Source organism: Bombus huntii, chromosome 1 (genome assembly GCF_024542735.1).
Source record: "Bombus huntii isolate Logan2020A chromosome 1, iyBomHunt1.1, whole genome shotgun sequence".
In the NCBI taxonomy this organism is placed as follows: domain Eukaryota; kingdom Metazoa; phylum Arthropoda; class Insecta; order Hymenoptera; family Apidae; genus Bombus; species Bombus huntii.
In genome coordinates, this window is record NC_066238.1 from 1,692,473 (window position 1) to 1,711,394 (window position 18,922).

At 38.1% G+C, this 18,922-nt stretch overlaps 1 protein-coding gene across 2 annotated transcripts in view; it reads left to right on the top strand.

Moving 5' to 3' along the window:
• The first annotated feature begins 7,647 nt into the window (after positions 1-7,647).
• Positions 7,648-18,922, top strand: part of LOC126872247 (dipeptidase 1-like) — a 236,167-nt gene continuing 224,892 nt past the window's right edge. The window contains exon 1 of one of the 2 annotated variants that reach the window (XM_050631967.1): positions 7,648-8,132. In XM_050631967.1, the coding sequence (XP_050487924.1) occupies positions 8,127-8,132 (6 nt within the window). In that variant the 5' untranslated portion in view covers positions 7,648-8,126. The remainder of the gene's footprint in view (positions 8,133-18,922) is intronic. The other variant, XM_050631959.1, reaches the window with a different exon arrangement.

Genomic DNA, 18,922 nt, shown 5'->3' on the forward strand with positions numbered 1-18,922 from the left:
AAATAAAATACATACAAAAAGAAAACTAAAAAAATACATAAAATATGGAAATCTTACTAAATCGGTTTATTCGTTCGATTGAATAAACACGATTACGATTAGCTTACGACGAGACAAAATTATGTCACCCATGATCCACGATGAAATGAAAGAAAAAACAAATAAGACGTAGCTTGAAAGTACCCCGCTTATACGCCAAAATAACACCAGCTCCGAAACGAAATTATGTTTGCACGTGATATTTCCAGCGGCGAAGTTCTTCATACCATAAGTCCATTACAGCAAAGCCAGCACGAGAAAAAGAACGATATCCCGCAGAGTCTTTCCTCTTTTTCTGACGATTCGAAGAGAAAACGAGTACCATTAATCGTACGGGTGGAAAAAAAGGCGTGGAAGGGCAGGGGAGTCGCTCTTAGCGTCCCGCAAGCGACAAAACCTTGCCACGAAGGGACAGAATGGTACGAAATGACACCAAGATCCTGAAAAGCATCGAAAAAGTGGGTAGAACAAGAGAACTGTGTGGCGCGTTGTCACGGCACCATCGAGGTCACCGCAGACAAATAGGCTTGCGTCACTTTTAAAATGTCCTTCCGGCTTGACAGACGCGAACGGAGGGTGGAATGCACGGTGCACCGCAGCCACCCTTCGAATCACGCTCGAATCTCTTCCACCTTCGCTTCCGGAGAAGCGTCTTTCTCTCGTTTCCCGGACAGATAAACGAATAGCAGAGACCAGAGTGCTTGTGAATCATCCTAATTTTCCGTCTTGTGAACCTACTCGGTCACGCATACGAGGATCACACGGAGTTGATGTAGTAGTATGTGAAATATGGCGATCCGGATGGCACCCGGAAAGTAGGAAAAATGAGCCGAGATCAATCGCGATAAAATAGAGTAATGCGCGTTTCGTTCCGTTGCTTGATAGGTGTAAAAATTGCTGCAAGAAAGAATCGGATAAAAATGTTTGTATATCGATCTGCGGCAAATTTGGCATTTGTTTTAATGAAAATTACGGATAAGGTGTATTGACGTTTGAAAACGAATGACGATACATTTAAAAGAATTTTAGTAAGAAAGGTTCTCATATCTGATAATAAACGAGATGCTATGATCTTAAAATAGGAACGATACAATCCTGACATACAATAAGAAAGTTTAAAATTGATACATTATATATAATTGCATATCAGCAATAGCGAAAGATTTATCTAGAATGCGTATAGTATATTGTTACGAACATCAAATGGATTTCCTGGAAAATGTAGAAGAAGTTTGGTCTCTTCCGAACAAAAATATCAACCAGACCGAATAATTACGTAATTTTTAAACTTTTGAATTTTCTTCTACACGGTATATGATGTTTAGTCATTGGCATAATGTTCTGGTTATTTTGCATGATAAGAATAACAGAAAGGAAGTGGCAACGATTGATCTTTCTTTCCTATTCTCTAGATAGATGGATAAATGGGTATTCTCGAATATTCTCTGGTCCTCGATCATCGCCATCGCCGATCTGCCAAGACGGCGGATAAAGGAAAATGGAGTTTACGAAACTATCGTCCGGATAAGATAGAGACTAAATCATGCTTCCACACATACCACAACCATTTGTCATTAAAGAAAATTCGAACAACGATCTTTGTTGCAACTTCGGACGTCTCTTGATTACGCTTCGATCGTTAATAACGAAAGAAAAGGATTTCATCGCTATCTGCCATATTTTCATGTATTTTTGATTACTAGACGGATAACGAGGGAACAACAGTGTTAGTAATTTTCCACGACTATTAGCAATCTTCCAAGAAGGTTGGACCCTTCGTCCTACGTGAACCGGTGCACCACACTAACCTTAATGAAATAAAATTTCCTCGATAGAATCTCAGACGTGCAGAATCCTAAATATCGAATTCGAAATCATTGTGACGTTGCAGATATACAAGATACTGGATATGAAAACTCAAACGTAAAATTTGGAAACGGAGAGTTCCAAAGTAGAGAAACGCAATGGCACTGGACCAAAGTAGCGTGACTCAAAAATTACGAAAACTCAGATTGCACGATCGCGGAATCGTCTAATTCAAATATGAATAACTACTATGAAGTAGTAGGACATGAACCAACGTAATACGGCGGTCATGGATCATGATCATGCTGCGAACCACTCCGAGGATATTGGAGCCACCGACGGAACCGCGAAGAAACTAGAACAACGACTTGAAGCGTAACGGGGTCATTATACATATGCAAGAAAAATACCAGTTCCCTGGACCACGCCTAGCAAAGCCATGGTGTAGTTGGATCTTTCCCAGCAGTACATCTGCATTACTGAAGTATTCTCGAAATTTTTGGACCACTCATGATGCAGAAACACGCGATCGCATGAAACGGGTAATGACTACGCACAATGGGATCCTAAGATCACTGATTATTAAACTACACAGTAAAGACTACGTACCACTACGTACGACGGAATTCATACATCATTGATTATTAGACCATGAATGAGATAGAATCATACGATCGCGTGAAATAAGTACGACTACATACGGTCGTTCTCATGAAGTCATTCATTATTGGACAACGCGTGGAACGGAAACGTATGATCACATGGGACACGTACAGATCCTTGAAACATTGATTATCGATATTGGACCATACGCGAAATAGAAACACACGACCATATGAACCACGTAAGACTACACACACCAGGATCATTAGGTCATCGATCACACGTAAGGAGACGCAAAATATTACGCGCAACAGTCCTGAGATCTATAATAGGATTCTAACTATCGATGTATGGTTTGATTCCGAGCTTGCTAAGGCATGCCTAGTAGCAGCAAGAAAGATAAACCACCAATCTACCCAAAGCCTAAGCTTTAAAGCCGAAGAGCTGCCAGCACCCGACCCGAAGACGTGATCCAACAACCACGTAATCCTAATAGACTCGGTCCTGCGACTCCATGATCCTGCAAGGCGTGATCTTACTACCCCGTGACCCTGATAGACGTAGTCTAACGATTCTGTAATCCCGATAGGTGTGATCCAATGTCTCTGTGATTATACCGACACGAAAAAATCAAAGTGCTACTAAAGTAATAAATCTAGAAACGCTGTGACTACTCTTAGACCGCAAAGTTTTACCGAGATTGTGGTGAAAAGACACAATTCAGCGATTCTGTGAATTTATGATATTAGATATAATTTAGTAATCGCGAGGCTTGAGTAAGGACCATGTTATCACACTAGGGTCCTTCCTACTGAGAATATAACCCAACAATCGTGAGGACCCATTACGTATGATTCTATGGTTCGACGATTCTACTACGAGCGGTTCGCTGATAATATGACGTAGTAACCAGAAGATGTTCTGGCTCTGGAGTTCCACTAATTGCAAGCGTGGTGCAACGACTCTCAATTTCTACCAACTATGATTCAAATGGTGCTGTGACAAGCTATTTCTCGCGTTCTTATAGCTATTATTGCGCCATAGATGTATCTTGGTTTTCTTGGATATCAAGAAACGTAAGAAAAGCTAAAAGATGTAAAAGGATTAGAGATCACGTGTCTGATATCATTGTAGCGCCCATATTATTCCACATTGAGTATTTGGAAAGCTATACCGACTGCAATTTAAGTAATATCGATCTACTTCAGAAAATAATAGCGTAGCATATTTTATTGATAGCTTTTTATGCGGCACGTCTCAACGCAAACGACTAACACGCGCAACTAATAAAAAGTGATCGAAGTTCGTGGCAACTGCAAAATTCCATCGTTATTTGGGTTACTGCTTCGACGTGTAAACGGCATATCGATCGAGTATATGTGCGCACTTTTTGAGAAGAGAGAATTGAAACGCATGCAGGGATTTCGGATTGAACGAGGCGCATAAAGAAGATATTTGAAAAAGCAAATGGCGCTTGTTGCGAGCTCGTTCCATCCAGTTACGCGGTTATCGATTGGAACCTTGAACGTTCGATCTCCCGATTTTTTAGCGTTCCCTTTCGAATGACCAGAAATAAATTTGTTTACACATGGCTGGTTTACACGTCTATTGGCGATATTATCCAACCAGATATTTTCTCCGTTTAATTTCTTTGCTCGATTCGTATTCACGGTTTTTTCGTGATAAATTCGAGATGTTCACGTAAATTCACATTTTTATGAACACAACTAAAACTACTTGATATAATAACATAATTTTATTCTCTAAATATAACAACGAATACTTCATTTTGCACATTTCGTATGTTACGTTCGATATAACTTTGCACATTTTCCAGAAATACACGAACGTTCACAGTCTAATTCCAAGATATGTTATTTCAAGGTAAAATTTATTTTGCTCTCCAGATATACAATTTCGTTACATTTCGGCGAATTAAAATCTTCCATAAGTCCATAGACGTACACTATCTACAGATTGTCAGTCATTCATAATTTTTCATTTTATTAAGTTTCACCCACGCGATATTCTAGATATTCTAGAGTTGTAAATTCTGAATTATGAGAGAAGACACGCGATAGCTATGCCACGCTATTTAATTGAAAGTTACATGTATCCCGTTAGCTAATGTTTCAACATCCACCCTCGATATGTAATTTTAGCCTGACGAACATCTTTAATTATCAACATACAAGAGATTGCTTATTAAGCAACCGAGGCTTGAATTTCTCTGGTGTCCCAAACGTCGTTCAACCACCCCAGATCCGCACTACCTCGCTGTTAAATATTAAATAGCAGCGAGATGCAGACACAATGAAAGCACGCTCGTCTACCAAAGCAGTCGCGCGGAATTAGTCATTAGACTGGATAGACGCAAAATCTGAAGACAGAAATCTCCTCGTTGTCGACGTGTACTCAATTTGGTATCACCCGAGACAACGAAATTCGTGTTTCGAACGAAATTAATTAAATCTTGCAAATTGGTCGAAGAGACTTCTTCGCGTGCAATTAGGTGTGATGTAGACAAACGACGTAACGTCATTACGATTTCGGGTGGCACTCTGCAAATTGGCAGATTTATATTTCTCAAAATAAATCATAGTCGTAGGGTTTCGTTAGCGTGAAATCGCAGTGACGTCACATAATACGTTTGTACCGAGGCTAATATCGCTAACGAAATCATAACGAATATGAATAATATCTAATGAAATCATCGTTCGTAGATATATTGGGTTGGAAGCTAAGCGATTGCGGATTTTGTCATTAGGTGTTATTGACCAAATTCGCGATCACTTAGTTGCCAACCCAATAGATCGATGCACTGTATTATTGAAAACATAAACTTGTTCAGTCGCACAAAATCATCTTTTGTTTAATTCACAGAATTCATCAATAAATATTCGGCGTTTGAAACGTGCATCCACGAGGCTATTTTTCGTTTTTGGAACAACTATAGCATCGAAAAGAATTTTATTAAGAAAGAAAAAGAAACGTTTCAGAACATATTATATCTGTTATAAAACAACGATTTTTCTTTCTTTCAAAGCATTGTAGCATCGTATAGTTGATCGAAGTATAGAATTTTATTCATCAGAAACATAAACTTGGCCAATCGTACAACGTCACCAATGCGTAACTACGACAACGTCGAATCATTTGTTTGTACCGAACTTTAAAGCTTCTTGCGGTCAATTATCGAACAATAATTGTACTTAACTAACCACAAACTCATCACTCGAGGTTACGTTCGAATCGAGTCGGGTCATACAAATTTTACGAAACAAAAGCAACGACGAGCAGTTAGTTGTATTCTGGTATTGCGGATTAAGCTGGTCCAGCGTAGATATTTAGCATCGCGAAAGGAGTGACGAAACTTTTAATAATTATCGTAAATAGCGCTCTAGTGCGATTTAATGCGTTCAAAGGGGCGATACGTGACTGGATCCCTGGAATTATGTAACGACTCGCGGAGGACAGTGAATTTTCGTGAGGGTGGATTCGCGTGAAACGCATTTCTATGAATTTTAGAGGGAACGTTGAACTAATAATACTGTAAGACGTTTAATATAGATAAATACCTAACTTAATTTACTTGTAAGTAAAAAAGATTTTATATTAAATTTCATTTAAGTGTTGCCAGACGTTATCAGCAGCAAAAAAAAAAGAAAAAAGTTTAAACGAGATCGCGACGCGTAAATGACGAAGGCAAGTGTCGCTCGTAATTACGCGAGATTCACGTACAAGTCGTGCGACGTGTACGCTCGAGACTTAATAATATACAGCATAATGAGAATTTCAAGCGAACGCATCTCGCCAAAGAAGTAATAATTAACGCGCGGCTGATATAATCTTGGCATTTCAAGATCATGGTCCATTTCGTGTTAAAAGAGATTTCGAATGAAACGTGATCGTTAGATGTAATTCGAATCCTCTAACGTTTGAAATTCTACAAATATAAATCCTCAAATTTATGCGCCATTTAAACGGTAAATTAATTGCTTCGATTCAATTGCGATGTTATATAAAGCTTAATCCGAAGGGCAGAAATGATCGCAACTTGGAAAAAGATGCTAAAAAATGCTACTGAAACGGCGTTTTTATTCAAACTGAAACGCGACCGTATGCATCGATCGAAGCAGTACTTCCACTTACTCGACTCGAGTACTTATGCAAGATGTTCCCGCTAAAACACGTTAAAGTCACGTCGCGGTTATTCGAAGCGAGTTGTTCAGCTTAATCGGCGGTTTCTCTGTACATCGGCCAACTTTCTTCTTTCCTCTGCCACCCTTTCGATCGCATCCGCGTTTAAAAGTATCCTCGTTGTTCCATTCGACCGCGAGAAAAACTTATTGGTAAACTGTACTAGCGATGCCCAATTGGCGGAAAATCCGTGTCTTCTTCTTCTAGGTCACGTATCTCGTCGTATGCCACGCGTGTATTTTTACCAAACAAACGTCTCATAATTGCGAGTACAACGCGGAAAAAATGAAATCGCGAACACGAAAATAGGGACAAAGGCAGCCAGGAGGCACGTATATACCGTAAAAACTGTCGTACGTTTCATAATCTTTAGAGACGTGCTATTTTAAAACCACGTTTCAAAGCAGATGTCAAAAAAGAGAAACGCGTTTCACGACCATCAAACAATAACGTCCTTCTTCTTCTGTCTCATTTTTTCCCGCTCGCCAAAACATATCCCCTGCACAGAGGCACATAACCAGGGACGTTTCTTAACATTTTCAAAGCTGACAAATGCTTCGTTTCACCTGTACCTTCCAAATCTAATTTCACAGATGGATCAAAGCGCTTTGTAAATCTTCTAAACGCGCGAGAACGTTTCTTAATTAACCGACGTTCGCGTTCTATCCGTGAAACAGCATACTCAAAGAGCCAATGCTTAGCAAAGGTTCGCGTTAATCCACACAGATGTTGGAACAGATAGAAGTGGAAACAAAGGGTGAACGGTCGGTCGGCGTAACAAAAACTCATTGTGAACGCGGCCAAGTGGCAATGGAGGTTAGAAGCGAGTGTAACGGAGGGCGCAGCAGCATTTTTCGCGGTGACACGCCGAAGAAATTCAGGGGCATCGGGAGCCTCACATGGGAGGGTTTTGGAGGCTGAGTAGGGAGCTTGCGCCTAGCCAGGCCGACTGGTTCGAGCTTGCGAGCTTGCGAGCATTCGAGCAGCAGCCAGTCGCCGGCTGCCGGGCCACGACCTCGCATCTCGTCTGGCTCGTACTAGCTCTCATATCGAGACGTCGCGAACCACGCTTCTTCTATTCTTCTCGTATTTTATCTTCGAGTGTTTCATCGTACAATCTTAACCACGCGAGTTAACCAAACGTCGACGCAGTTCGCCCCATCGTCGCGTATCAGTTTTTCCTTCTTTTTCCTTTCCTCGTTGCGTCCAACGTCCCAATGTGACGAACTTTCGACAAAAGTTTTCTGCAATCGCGAAACAAAATATTTCGCGTAACAGTGTGAAAGTGAAACACGCAATCTCGGACAGAGTGAAGAAGAGGGTCGTTTCGGTCCAAGTGTCGATCGGTTCGCGGAAGTTCTTCGTTGAGGACCAATCGTTGTTTCGGCATGGCGAATGGGTGACAAGCACGAGACTCGTGATCCGCCGCGGGTTGTAGGTGTTTTTCAGCAACGGGGGAACCATGTGAGGCTACGACCATGAGGGTGAGCATCCTTATACCGCTATTTATTAACTTTACGTTACACGGGTCAGATTTTGCCTTTGAAATTAGAACTTATTTTTCGAAATTACACTGTGGACGAATGGTAGCAGAATTCTTGTATCGTAATTTTTCATTGAGAATTTAAGTAACCGAATGATACTTTTCTGAAAGTTTAAAGGTTCTTGAGACCGAAACACAACTTCGTACCATGATATATATATACATGCGCTACCTGGACGTGTTTTCGGCTTAAACGAGATGTAAATAAATAAAAGGGAGAAGATCGAGTTACACGAAAGGTGGACGGAATGTCAGCACGAATTTTCTGTATTACCGCGTTTGCTCTGTACGTAACCGTTTAAGCCCACCCGTTGCGCGCGCTGATTTATCGCGCGCTGAACGAGCCACGCAGCTTTGAGCTGTAATTATTTTCACGTGACTGCTGTCAGGATTAAACTCTCGCCCCCGATAGGACGTGTTTTTGCGTTACCTCGTGTTCCCCGCGTATTAGTTTGACCACCAATTTATGTTCTATATTTTTTCCTTTTTTAACGTTGCACGAAGTTTCGGAGATTGAGGGATCTTCGCTGGTTTCTGGGTTATTTAGGTGCCACGTTTTGAAGTATAGTTGAATCCACGGGCGTCGAAGAGTACTTCGCATGTGTTCGAAATTATATTGTCAATCGATAGTTGCAGGATCGTTCGACTGTGTTGTATCGTGGTTTATTCGGAATTTATTTAACGCGCTTCTCTTCGAAATTGGACTGGCGATAAACGATAGCAGAATTCTTAGTTCGTCTCACGATGTTTGGTACAGAATTTGTTGAAATTTTTTAGTAAGAATTTAACTAATAGAGCGTTGTTCTTGTGAAAGTTTATATGTTCCTCTTCGAAATTGGACTGTCACTAAATAGTTGGAGAATTCTTAGGTCGCCTTACGCTGTAATATTTGCACGAGGATTTATTTAGTCGAGTCATGTTCTTGAAAGTATATACGGTCTTCTTACTCTTCGTGTCACTCACGTCGCGATTTTTAATCCTAAAAGTCGCAGAATCTTGATAAGCATTTCGGAAGTAAGGAAGCTTTTGAAAGCTCGGAAATTAGTTCGTTACATCGAGATCATAAATTGAGCACGTTGGACATCCTTACGCTGTATTTTCCCAAACTTCGTTAAGGGTTCTTCGTTTTCCAGACGTCACGACCTTACGTCGTAGATCTTAGAAATAAATTTCCAAAGGCAAAAACTACGAAACATACCGTTTCAAAGAATCATATTTCACGGAAGCAGCGTACAATTATTAACACGTAATATTTATAAGCGAACTACGCTTTATGCAAAACTTTATCGATAAAGGTGAGCTACAGTCGTAACAATATTTAAATTGTTTATACACGGAAGATAGTGTGGATTATAGATGGAACATAATAAATTTGCAGTAAAGGCGTATTTCATTATTATACGGTATAACGTAAACTCTGCTAAAACGTATTCAAAACACTTTCCTGGTATAATCTCACAGTATTACTAACATTCGTTGTTTCCGCATGCACGTATAAAGTTTGTTACGTAATTCCGATATTCCAATTTACAATAACAACGGGTTCCGAACAAGCGAACAAATAAATTTCATTATTTTAGCCATCTTCAATGTTAGTCGTTTCTTGGATCTCTCTAGTTCTACTTTTTCTACGGCAACTACAATTACGTAATTTCTCTGTTTACAGTTCATTAGCAAGATATGATTGGAAATTCCTAAATTTATTTCAACCATGGGAAATATTAATCGGCGTCTTGTGTAACAATCACATTGTTATTAAACATGTTTTTATTAATCTTCGTATTCATCGAATCTTGTTTCTATTATAAACTATTATATTAAAAATTAATCTACCCGATAAAGCAGGTTTTCGTCAAATTTCTTATCTTTCTCTGATCTTACTGATAATCACCGAAGCCCTTCTAACGTACGCTTAAATTTTCATACGAATATCTCGATCGATTTAAAAACCGTAACAATCCGGAGAAGACCGTTACCTTTTTTTCTCGTCGTTTAAGACTGAGGATCCAATAACAAGTGGCTTGTCACAGTGAAAGTTTGATAAACGGAACATCAAAGATGAAACGTTAATATGAAACCTTGATCAAACACCTTCGTTTTGAGATCAGAGAAAATTGCTCGTTTGCGATATAAGATGAAAGCCATGATATTAGGGAGAATCAAATCCTCGTTGCGTATTTGCCAGGTAAACGAAATTTTGCCGGATCGATTAAATCTATCATGAGATAGCGGCCGCTTAATTGGTGTTTTCCCAAGGAAAATACAGGAATCAATTGGGGGGTATCGAGGCGCGCGAGGGAAACGGCTCTACTAATTTTCACGTAGTCACGATTTCCGAGTAGAGCTGCTCGAGGTTTATTGTCTTCGCCGAAGGGAGTCGGTGTGCGAGCGGCACGACTGGCAAATTAATTCTTGTTATCGATCAACTAGACGCGATCCGTCTGCGGCTTTGTTTCGGCTGGAAAGTCGTCTACCGGAGATGAGAAAATGTCCGAAATCTTACTCGTTGCGATACCGTAGCGTCCGTGGTAATTTCGCGAGTCGACGAATAATCTCGCAAAAACTTTTTCCCTTGTCAGCCTCGAGGTAACCAAGTAACTCGAAAAATTAGCGATAAGCTACGGAAATTTAAACGAGCAATTTGTACATCTCCAGGCAAGAAGATGGCACGTGTATGTAATTATCAAGTTCTTAATGATATATTCACGTTGCGATAAACTACGCAAGCTTATTCTGTAACTGTAAACACACTTACAAGTTAATATGTATTTAGAAGAATTACAGGCTCTCATTGTACAATATTTTAATATTAAAAGTTCTCACAACTTTGTAATCTATAAAATTTGCTTCGCTTTATTACTGTTATACCAGGGATTTGTTAATACGAAAAAGCTAACGCTACTTCAAAGGGATGCATGTAATATTCATACGTGTATGAAAAATTATAGGTATAGTCGTGTATTATCGAGAGCTTAACGTTAGTATATGTACGTTATCTTTTTCCTCCGAAGTGTGTATTTCAGCACGTTGTTTACAATTGCGTTATAAATGTTATTAAATTTGTAAATTTTATTGTTATACAACGTAAATGTTATTCATAGGAATCGTTCATAAAAAATTAGGAGCGAGTGTCATAGAACAAAAACAGAGAAATATTCGTCGGAAAGCAGTCGAATATCTGCCCTTTATATGTACGTTTAATTAAACGACGAATGCATTAGCATGTTTAATTAGGATAAAGTAATTAGTACCATTCTATATACTATGTTCTGTACACTGACTTACTGAATATTCTGTATATTATAATGCGTTCATATCCAACATAATCTTTCCTGTTAATTCCTTCCTGTTCTACTTATCTACCTGTTAATTCTTTTTCCTATTACTTGGAGAACATATTTGCGAATAAAACTTTCCCGTTAAATACTAGATGAGAAAAAGCCCTTAATTAAAATTCCTGCAAATTCCAAGACGATAAGAAAATTTCACAATAGGCTTCGCAAAAACTTCCACCATCTTCTTCGCGATACTACAATTACCTATTCACCGTGTACTAGTAAGTATACCATAGAAAACACTTAAAGAGGCTCCAACTTATCGTTACAAAATTTCGTCGATAGACAAAACCGTGCCCCGGTGCACTGTCTTCTGTCTTGGTTCGCTAACTCGAGCCACGAGGTCGAAGTTTTCGCCAACCCTCTTCGAGACAAGTTCTTTCCCAGTTTCGTTTACCGAGGAAACTCGCAGAGATTCGATTAACAATCATCTCGGCTCCCACTAGGCGAGCTTTTAATTGAAAGATTGCATAGTTAACGTCAAGGAATATTCTCTATCGACTATTCGGTTTACTCGAAAGTTCCCAAAAGACTCAATTAACTCGGACGATAGTTGGAAACCGAGAGATCGGTCGATCTGTGAAATCCGGATGGATTTTTCGATCGCGTATCGTCAAAGCGATGCTTCCACTTCGGGAAATCGCGTGGCAGATAAAAGAGCAAAAAGAGAGAGAGAGAGAGAGAGGAACAGAGGAAGAAGAAAAACGATACAATGCACGTTGGCCGTGAACGCGGAACAGAGGCGAAAGAACGGTAACCTTGCCCTAAACATGACCAAGAAATTCCGCGATGACAGCCGTGTTATTTCTCATTTACGAAACGAGCTAAGGCTCTCCTGCAAGTCATTTCAAACAATTTTCTTGCACGCCGGTAAACTTGGCTGGCTACGAGCAAACCGTAAATATTCTCAGATACGGCTTCCGTGAAAATACAGCGAAGGGAAGCATTCGCGTTCCGGGGCAAACAATTCTCTCCCTTGTACTTCCTTTGATCTGTATGTCGATACTGGAATCTACGAATGCGAGCTGGTATTCGTTTACCTTTTGACAATCTCTCTCGCTCGTTTTCAATAGCCGAGATCGTGAAATTAATTAATCGTAGCAGCCATTGTGCTTTAATATTATATTACACGCAACAAATAACGTGAAATTGTCGTAATAATATTGTATTATATTATTATTATTATTAATACGTCGTAATATTGTGATGTCGTGTTATTAATTGTCATTGTGTTTCTTCTGAATCGTCAACTACTACGGTGATATAATAACTTGATAAATTATGATTGTACATAGTGAGTAAAAATGTTATAACAAATACGTTGTTCGGAATATTTTAAATATTTGCTTCTGTATATTTTTGCACGTTTGATCTCTCAATAATGCAAAGACTCAATTTAATCGAAGATCATTACATTTAACGTATGTTATTTTAGAATAGAATTATAAGAACGTTTGTCCGAGGTACTCGAAGATCCCCGGTAGTATTAGGTTGTCCGAAAAGTTTCTTTCGTTTTATAAGGAAATAATAGACGCAGAATGTTTTTTCTTTTATATCAGTTTATCGAATTATGCACGAACGTAATAATAGAAATATAACGAAATGGATCGTACTTAATTCAATGAAATAATATAAAACAGAAATTGTTGTTCGTCTATTATCACCTTACGAAACGAAAGAAAATTTTCTGACAACCTAATGATTAAGAGACAACGTAACTTTGCTAAACATGCGTCATAGTTGGAACATCCTTTGTCACCCATAACACATTTTTAGATGCGAAAGAACCAAACAATATAATCAGAATATTTAAGCTAACTTTCTTACTTGAGATATCCAAAATGTTTTCAGAAGTTGCATCGTTTCCTAGAAAGCCTCGTACGATAATAATAATAATTTCACTTTGTTAAAAGAGATTAATAAGATTAATAAGATACATTTTCTCTAATGAAGAGATACAGCCACTTCGAAGATCATTTTCGTAACCTACAATACTGAACGCTTCGAGATAGTAAAAAGATCAAATAAATAAGTTAAATGAAACACCCTTTATATTTTATTTTATTTCTTTCTTTATTAAGAATTTAATTAAATATTCGCGCAGAGTAATTTAAGAGAGAGAGCGAGAGAGATATCCGCATTATTGTCCTTGCCTTGATTATTCTTATTCCATTATGAATTCACGATACTGAATTAGAGAATTTGCGAAAGTATGACGAGAGAAATTCTTCAAGCAACGATATTTCCTTTCCATGAAACTAAAATTGCGTTCGCATTTTCCTTTGTACCGGCTTTTGTGACATTTCTATTGAACAGGACGTCTGGATTTGAATGAAAGAATTGCATCATTTTCTTTCCTTTGTACCTTGTTCCCTGTCATCAGGAAACAATTCGTCAATTATTTATACGACGTAAAATCGACTGTTCGAATTTATCGCTTTCCAGCAGAGCTGACCCATGAAATTTTAATTTCAGAATTGTTAATATGTAGGTACATTGGTTCACTGTTTCGTAGATACAGCCGTTTACGTCGATATGAAAGTAAACATTTGTTCCATTGATGATGCACGTATATTGGGACGCGTGATAATCATCGTACTTTAATTGTTTCCGTTTAATTGATACTGCGAAGAATTATAATTGTTTCTCTTATATTCGAACGTCATCACGAAACTTCGAAATACGATATTCGCGAAATACAATGCATCGTAAATTAATAATTTGAAAAATGGAAAGAAATAATTCTTTCGTCAGGGAATTTTTAACGATTTGACGAAATTATTTGCGGGGAGAAAAAAGCGTGAAATGTATTTTCACAGCCAAGCAGTACGGATTTATTCAGTTTCCCGGCGTCAACGTTTACGATAGTTCGTTTGCACGTCGATCGTATGCAGCACCGTTATAATAAATTTCGTCCGACGCGTCACACAAATTTCGCGTTTCCCTTCGCGACAGAACTTGATTTCCGGTTCTTGTTCAACCCTGTGTTTGCATCCGGGGCTACGAACGACAATCAATCACTGTGATAATTAATGATGCCCATTTCTAATTATCCGTGTCCTTGTTACTGTTGATCAATATTCGTGCTTTCCATTCGATCGAGCCGATTCAACGTTGTAGGTAGAATACCGTTCAGGAAGCATCTTGTATCGATTGTGCTTGTGCAATAAGTGCCGACCAGTTATCAATAAGCTCCGTAAACGCTTCCTTGGTTAAAGCTAAATTACTAGATCATCCGCTATGGCTACAGAAAATTTTCCTTAGATGCATCTATTTACCTATTTTCAATGCCACATGTCATACAGGAAAATAAAATATATTTTGAAGAAACAGTAACATGACTCATACAGTTTGCTAGTTTTTTTATATTCTGTACATGAACTATAACGTTTTTAATTTTGTTTGTAAAGTAGTTCGAAATGTAAAAACGAATCAAAGCAAAACATTTACATTAGAATGAATATTTTACTGTACGTGTAATTTGTTACATTCCTACATGATTCTTACAAAATTTTAACGCCCATATACACGATATTTATTAGCGAAGAAATTCAAAGAAGTATTGGTGAGCATAAGGTAAAAAATACTGTAAAAAGGTCAAAACTGAAAGCAGTTTGTACGTACCGAGGGACGACGACGTCTCGTACGTGCGTGTTAATAGATACAACAATTGAAAATGTACCGACGATTCGCCGTGGTGCACAATATACCGAGATTCGAGCATAAAAATGTGTTTCTCGCAGTATTGGAAAAATGTATATAGCGGACGAAACGATTCGATGGAAAAGGGAAATAATTCTCGCGAGACGATCGTTAGAGGTACGTTATTTTTTTTTTTTTTTTCTTCATTTGGAATTCGGTATGACCATGCACGAGCAAAAAAACATCCCTAATGGTACGGGGAATCACGGAAATTTGAATTTCAAGCGCAGATACGACGGAATACGTTAATGCGCGCGTGTTATAAATAACGCTACGCCATAAGCATTTGCATTTTTATTGTAATAGTTGGAAAATTCGTTCGTCGTTCCGACTTGGAACTTTTCCGGCGTTCATTGATATTTAAAGCAACAGAGAATAAACGAGGTTCGAGAAACGACCGTCCTTATATACGTTTCGAAAATTTATTCGGTCTAAACCTCTTCCAAATTACGCGAACTTGTTTTTCGTAAATTCTGTTCATTTGTAACTATCGAATAATCGTATTACACATACGTAATAAATTATTTCCTTTTCGTTTAAAATACGTATTTTGCAATTTTATCGCACTTCATATTCATATTTAATTGCTTTTTTTATTCGCTTCTCTGATCCAAAATGATTCGCTTCTCTCTTCTAAAACACAGCCCATCTCTCGGTGGAGCTCTGAATATTTCATTATTTTCATAATATTATTTAATATATGGTATCGCTCTAAGTTTTCCAATTTAAAATCTAGTATATTCAGTATATTCGCTGTTCCTTTTATTTAATTTTAAATAAATTCGTAAAGCGCATCTTGGTAGCTATTAAAAATTAAGAACTAGCCAAGATTACAGAAAGATAAAAAAATAATATTGCGTCGATAGACAGGGAACGATAATTCGTAAAAGTCGAATAATGAAAAAACAGACGGAATTTACGAAACGATCTAATAAAAACTTCTATAATCTGTGAATCTTTTTCGATAAAAATCTACTGTATTTTTGAAATCAACGACACGACGTTGATTTCTCCACGATATTCGGAGCTATGATTAAACGATTGTTTAATAATACTTCCATGACAGTATCGACTGCCGCGAAAATCGCGGCGGAAAATTCCTGCACTGGCCACGTTTTCATAATCCTCTTACATTTTCAGTTAACTGGGTCGATGCAAATTATACGTCGTTGTGTTTGCACCTGTTATGGCGAACGGAAAAATAAATCGAAACCCTCTGACAAACATTGACGAAACTGGTGGTAGATAAATAACAATTATCCGCTTATGGAAAGTACCAACACTCTCTCTCTCTCTCTCCCTCTCTCTCTCTCTCTCTTACTCTCTCTCTCTCTCTCTCTCTCTCTCTCTCTCTCTCTCTCTCTCTCTTCATTTTATACGTTAAAACGCGTTGCACGATATCGAGTGTACATTGTACGTACATATTAGCGTGAACATTGCTCGTTGTTAATAACGTTAGGGCACGTTGGTGAATAACGTTTATTCATTCAACTCGTTGTTAACTAACGGTGAATATACACGCCGAAGATTACTGTTCTCGAACAAATATTTGAAAATCTCGATGTTTATTAAAACCACTGCGATGCATTAAAAATTCTGCGACGTAATGTTTATCTGTTGTATATTAAAGAGGAGGCTCGCGAAGTAAAACCTTGGGAATTTCAAGTAAACTCTCCTACTTACTTGTAAGTAATTTATACTGATATTATTATTCAGTGCTTAGCAAATTAGAGATCTTTTTTTCTGAATATCAATTTCTACCAACTTCTCTGTATCTATCTTTTCATATGAATGCAGGGCATAAATGGTATTCCAAATGTGTACTTTATTTGTATCTTCGTTCAAACAATTTTCAAGGAGACAAGTTTCTTTGAATGTAAATGACGAGAAAAAAAGATTGAAAAGTGTTATTCGAAATAATCGCCCTTTGCCTTCATATTACGCTACAAACGATACAATAAATCACCTAATTATTTCCCACATATTGTTACCATATACGTAGTTGTTGAGAATTTTGAATCTTGATGGCCGAAATAATGGTATAGGAACACTAAATTTACATTTAGAATTAATATTAGAATAATTATATATTTATTTGATGGACGATTTCTGAGATATTCATCGATACACACTCGCACGCGTCTCGGCACTTTCTTCCATACCCGACTGTTAACCGACTGAACAGTTTATATTCATCTGTTTTCACACACACCTCTACACGCCGATATTCACATACAAGTATTTCTACTACGCACCTAACCTAATCTAGCACATAAAATTATACAGGGTGGTTGGTAACTGGTGGTACAAGCGGAAAGGGGATGATTCTATGCGAAAAAAGAAGTCGAAAATATAGAATAAAATTAAAAAAAATTTTTTTTCTTTTTTTTTTTTTAATTTTTCCATCGAGACAACGATCTACAGAGAAATTCGTTATAACGTATCGCACGCGTACCAAGCGAAAATTCAAAGTCGATTTTCTCGAAAACAAAGCCTCAAACGAGAAATTTTTATTCTATATTTTCGACTTCTTTTTTCGCGTAGAATCACCCCCTTTCCGCTTATACCACCAGTTACCAACCACCCTGTATATCTCAATAATAGCTACTTCCACGAGTTATTCAAATTTCCACGAAAGATTCTACAGGATACATCTCTTAACTTTACCTTCAATTGCTAAGACTTTGTTATAACACCTTCGATACTTTCATTGGCTTTTCTGGAAATATTAAAAGTACAAATACAAAACTTATGCCGACCTCATTCGGATTAGTAAAATTAATTATATTTAGATTACTTGAATTTTTATTCCACGTTGCATCACGGAACGAATGACCGAAAGAAATTTCCAACGATCTTAATCAATGTCTAACTGAGCTTGATGTTCGATAATTTTAATGGAACACGCGTTGACGAGGTTATCCTATAGAAAATTCTATCGAATTATCGAGAGAAGGGTTATCCCTGGTGATCCAAAGCACGAACGATCACCTCTGTCGGATTTGCATATTTAATGCAATCATGCTAATCGATGAAAAAGTTTCCGCGGAACAAGAAAGGGATGAGGTAGGCGGAACGAGGGAAGAACGAAGGGAAAAGGATTATAAGAAGGACGCGGACGGGCTTTTTCGAGGGTGGTAAGCATCCTGTAACCGGGTGGAACGTCGAAGCGCGCGAAAACTTTTCAGAATATTTGCGTTACAGCGGGGGCTTGTGCGCCGGCTGTGGCAACGAGCAATATTTAAATTCATGGCAATCAGATCCGATTGAAAAGTTCAACGTGACCCCGAACTTTGCCGTAGTTATCGTCATGGGACGTGAAAGAAATGAAGAAGAACCATAAAACTTGTGGTTTGCCGTGTATCAGCGACGCGATAAAGGCTCGGGTTAAAGCATCGAATGACAAAAGATCCACTCGATTTTTCTTCAGTTGCAACAGCTTCTTGCGACTGCTGGATTACGGGTAATCTTCTTGAATTTTATAAAAAATTCTTGTAAAAAAGAGAATTCGTTTCCTTGAGAAACGTGTTAATTATAGTTTGATTTGTTAGTTGATGATTTGTAAAGGTGAAAATGAGGTTTAAGAAAAATATATAACATATACATATTATTTTATTCGCGAACATTCTTCTAACTCTACCATTTTCAAATTTCTGTGAGTTTTTTACGAGTAAGACATTTTTTGATAAAAGAA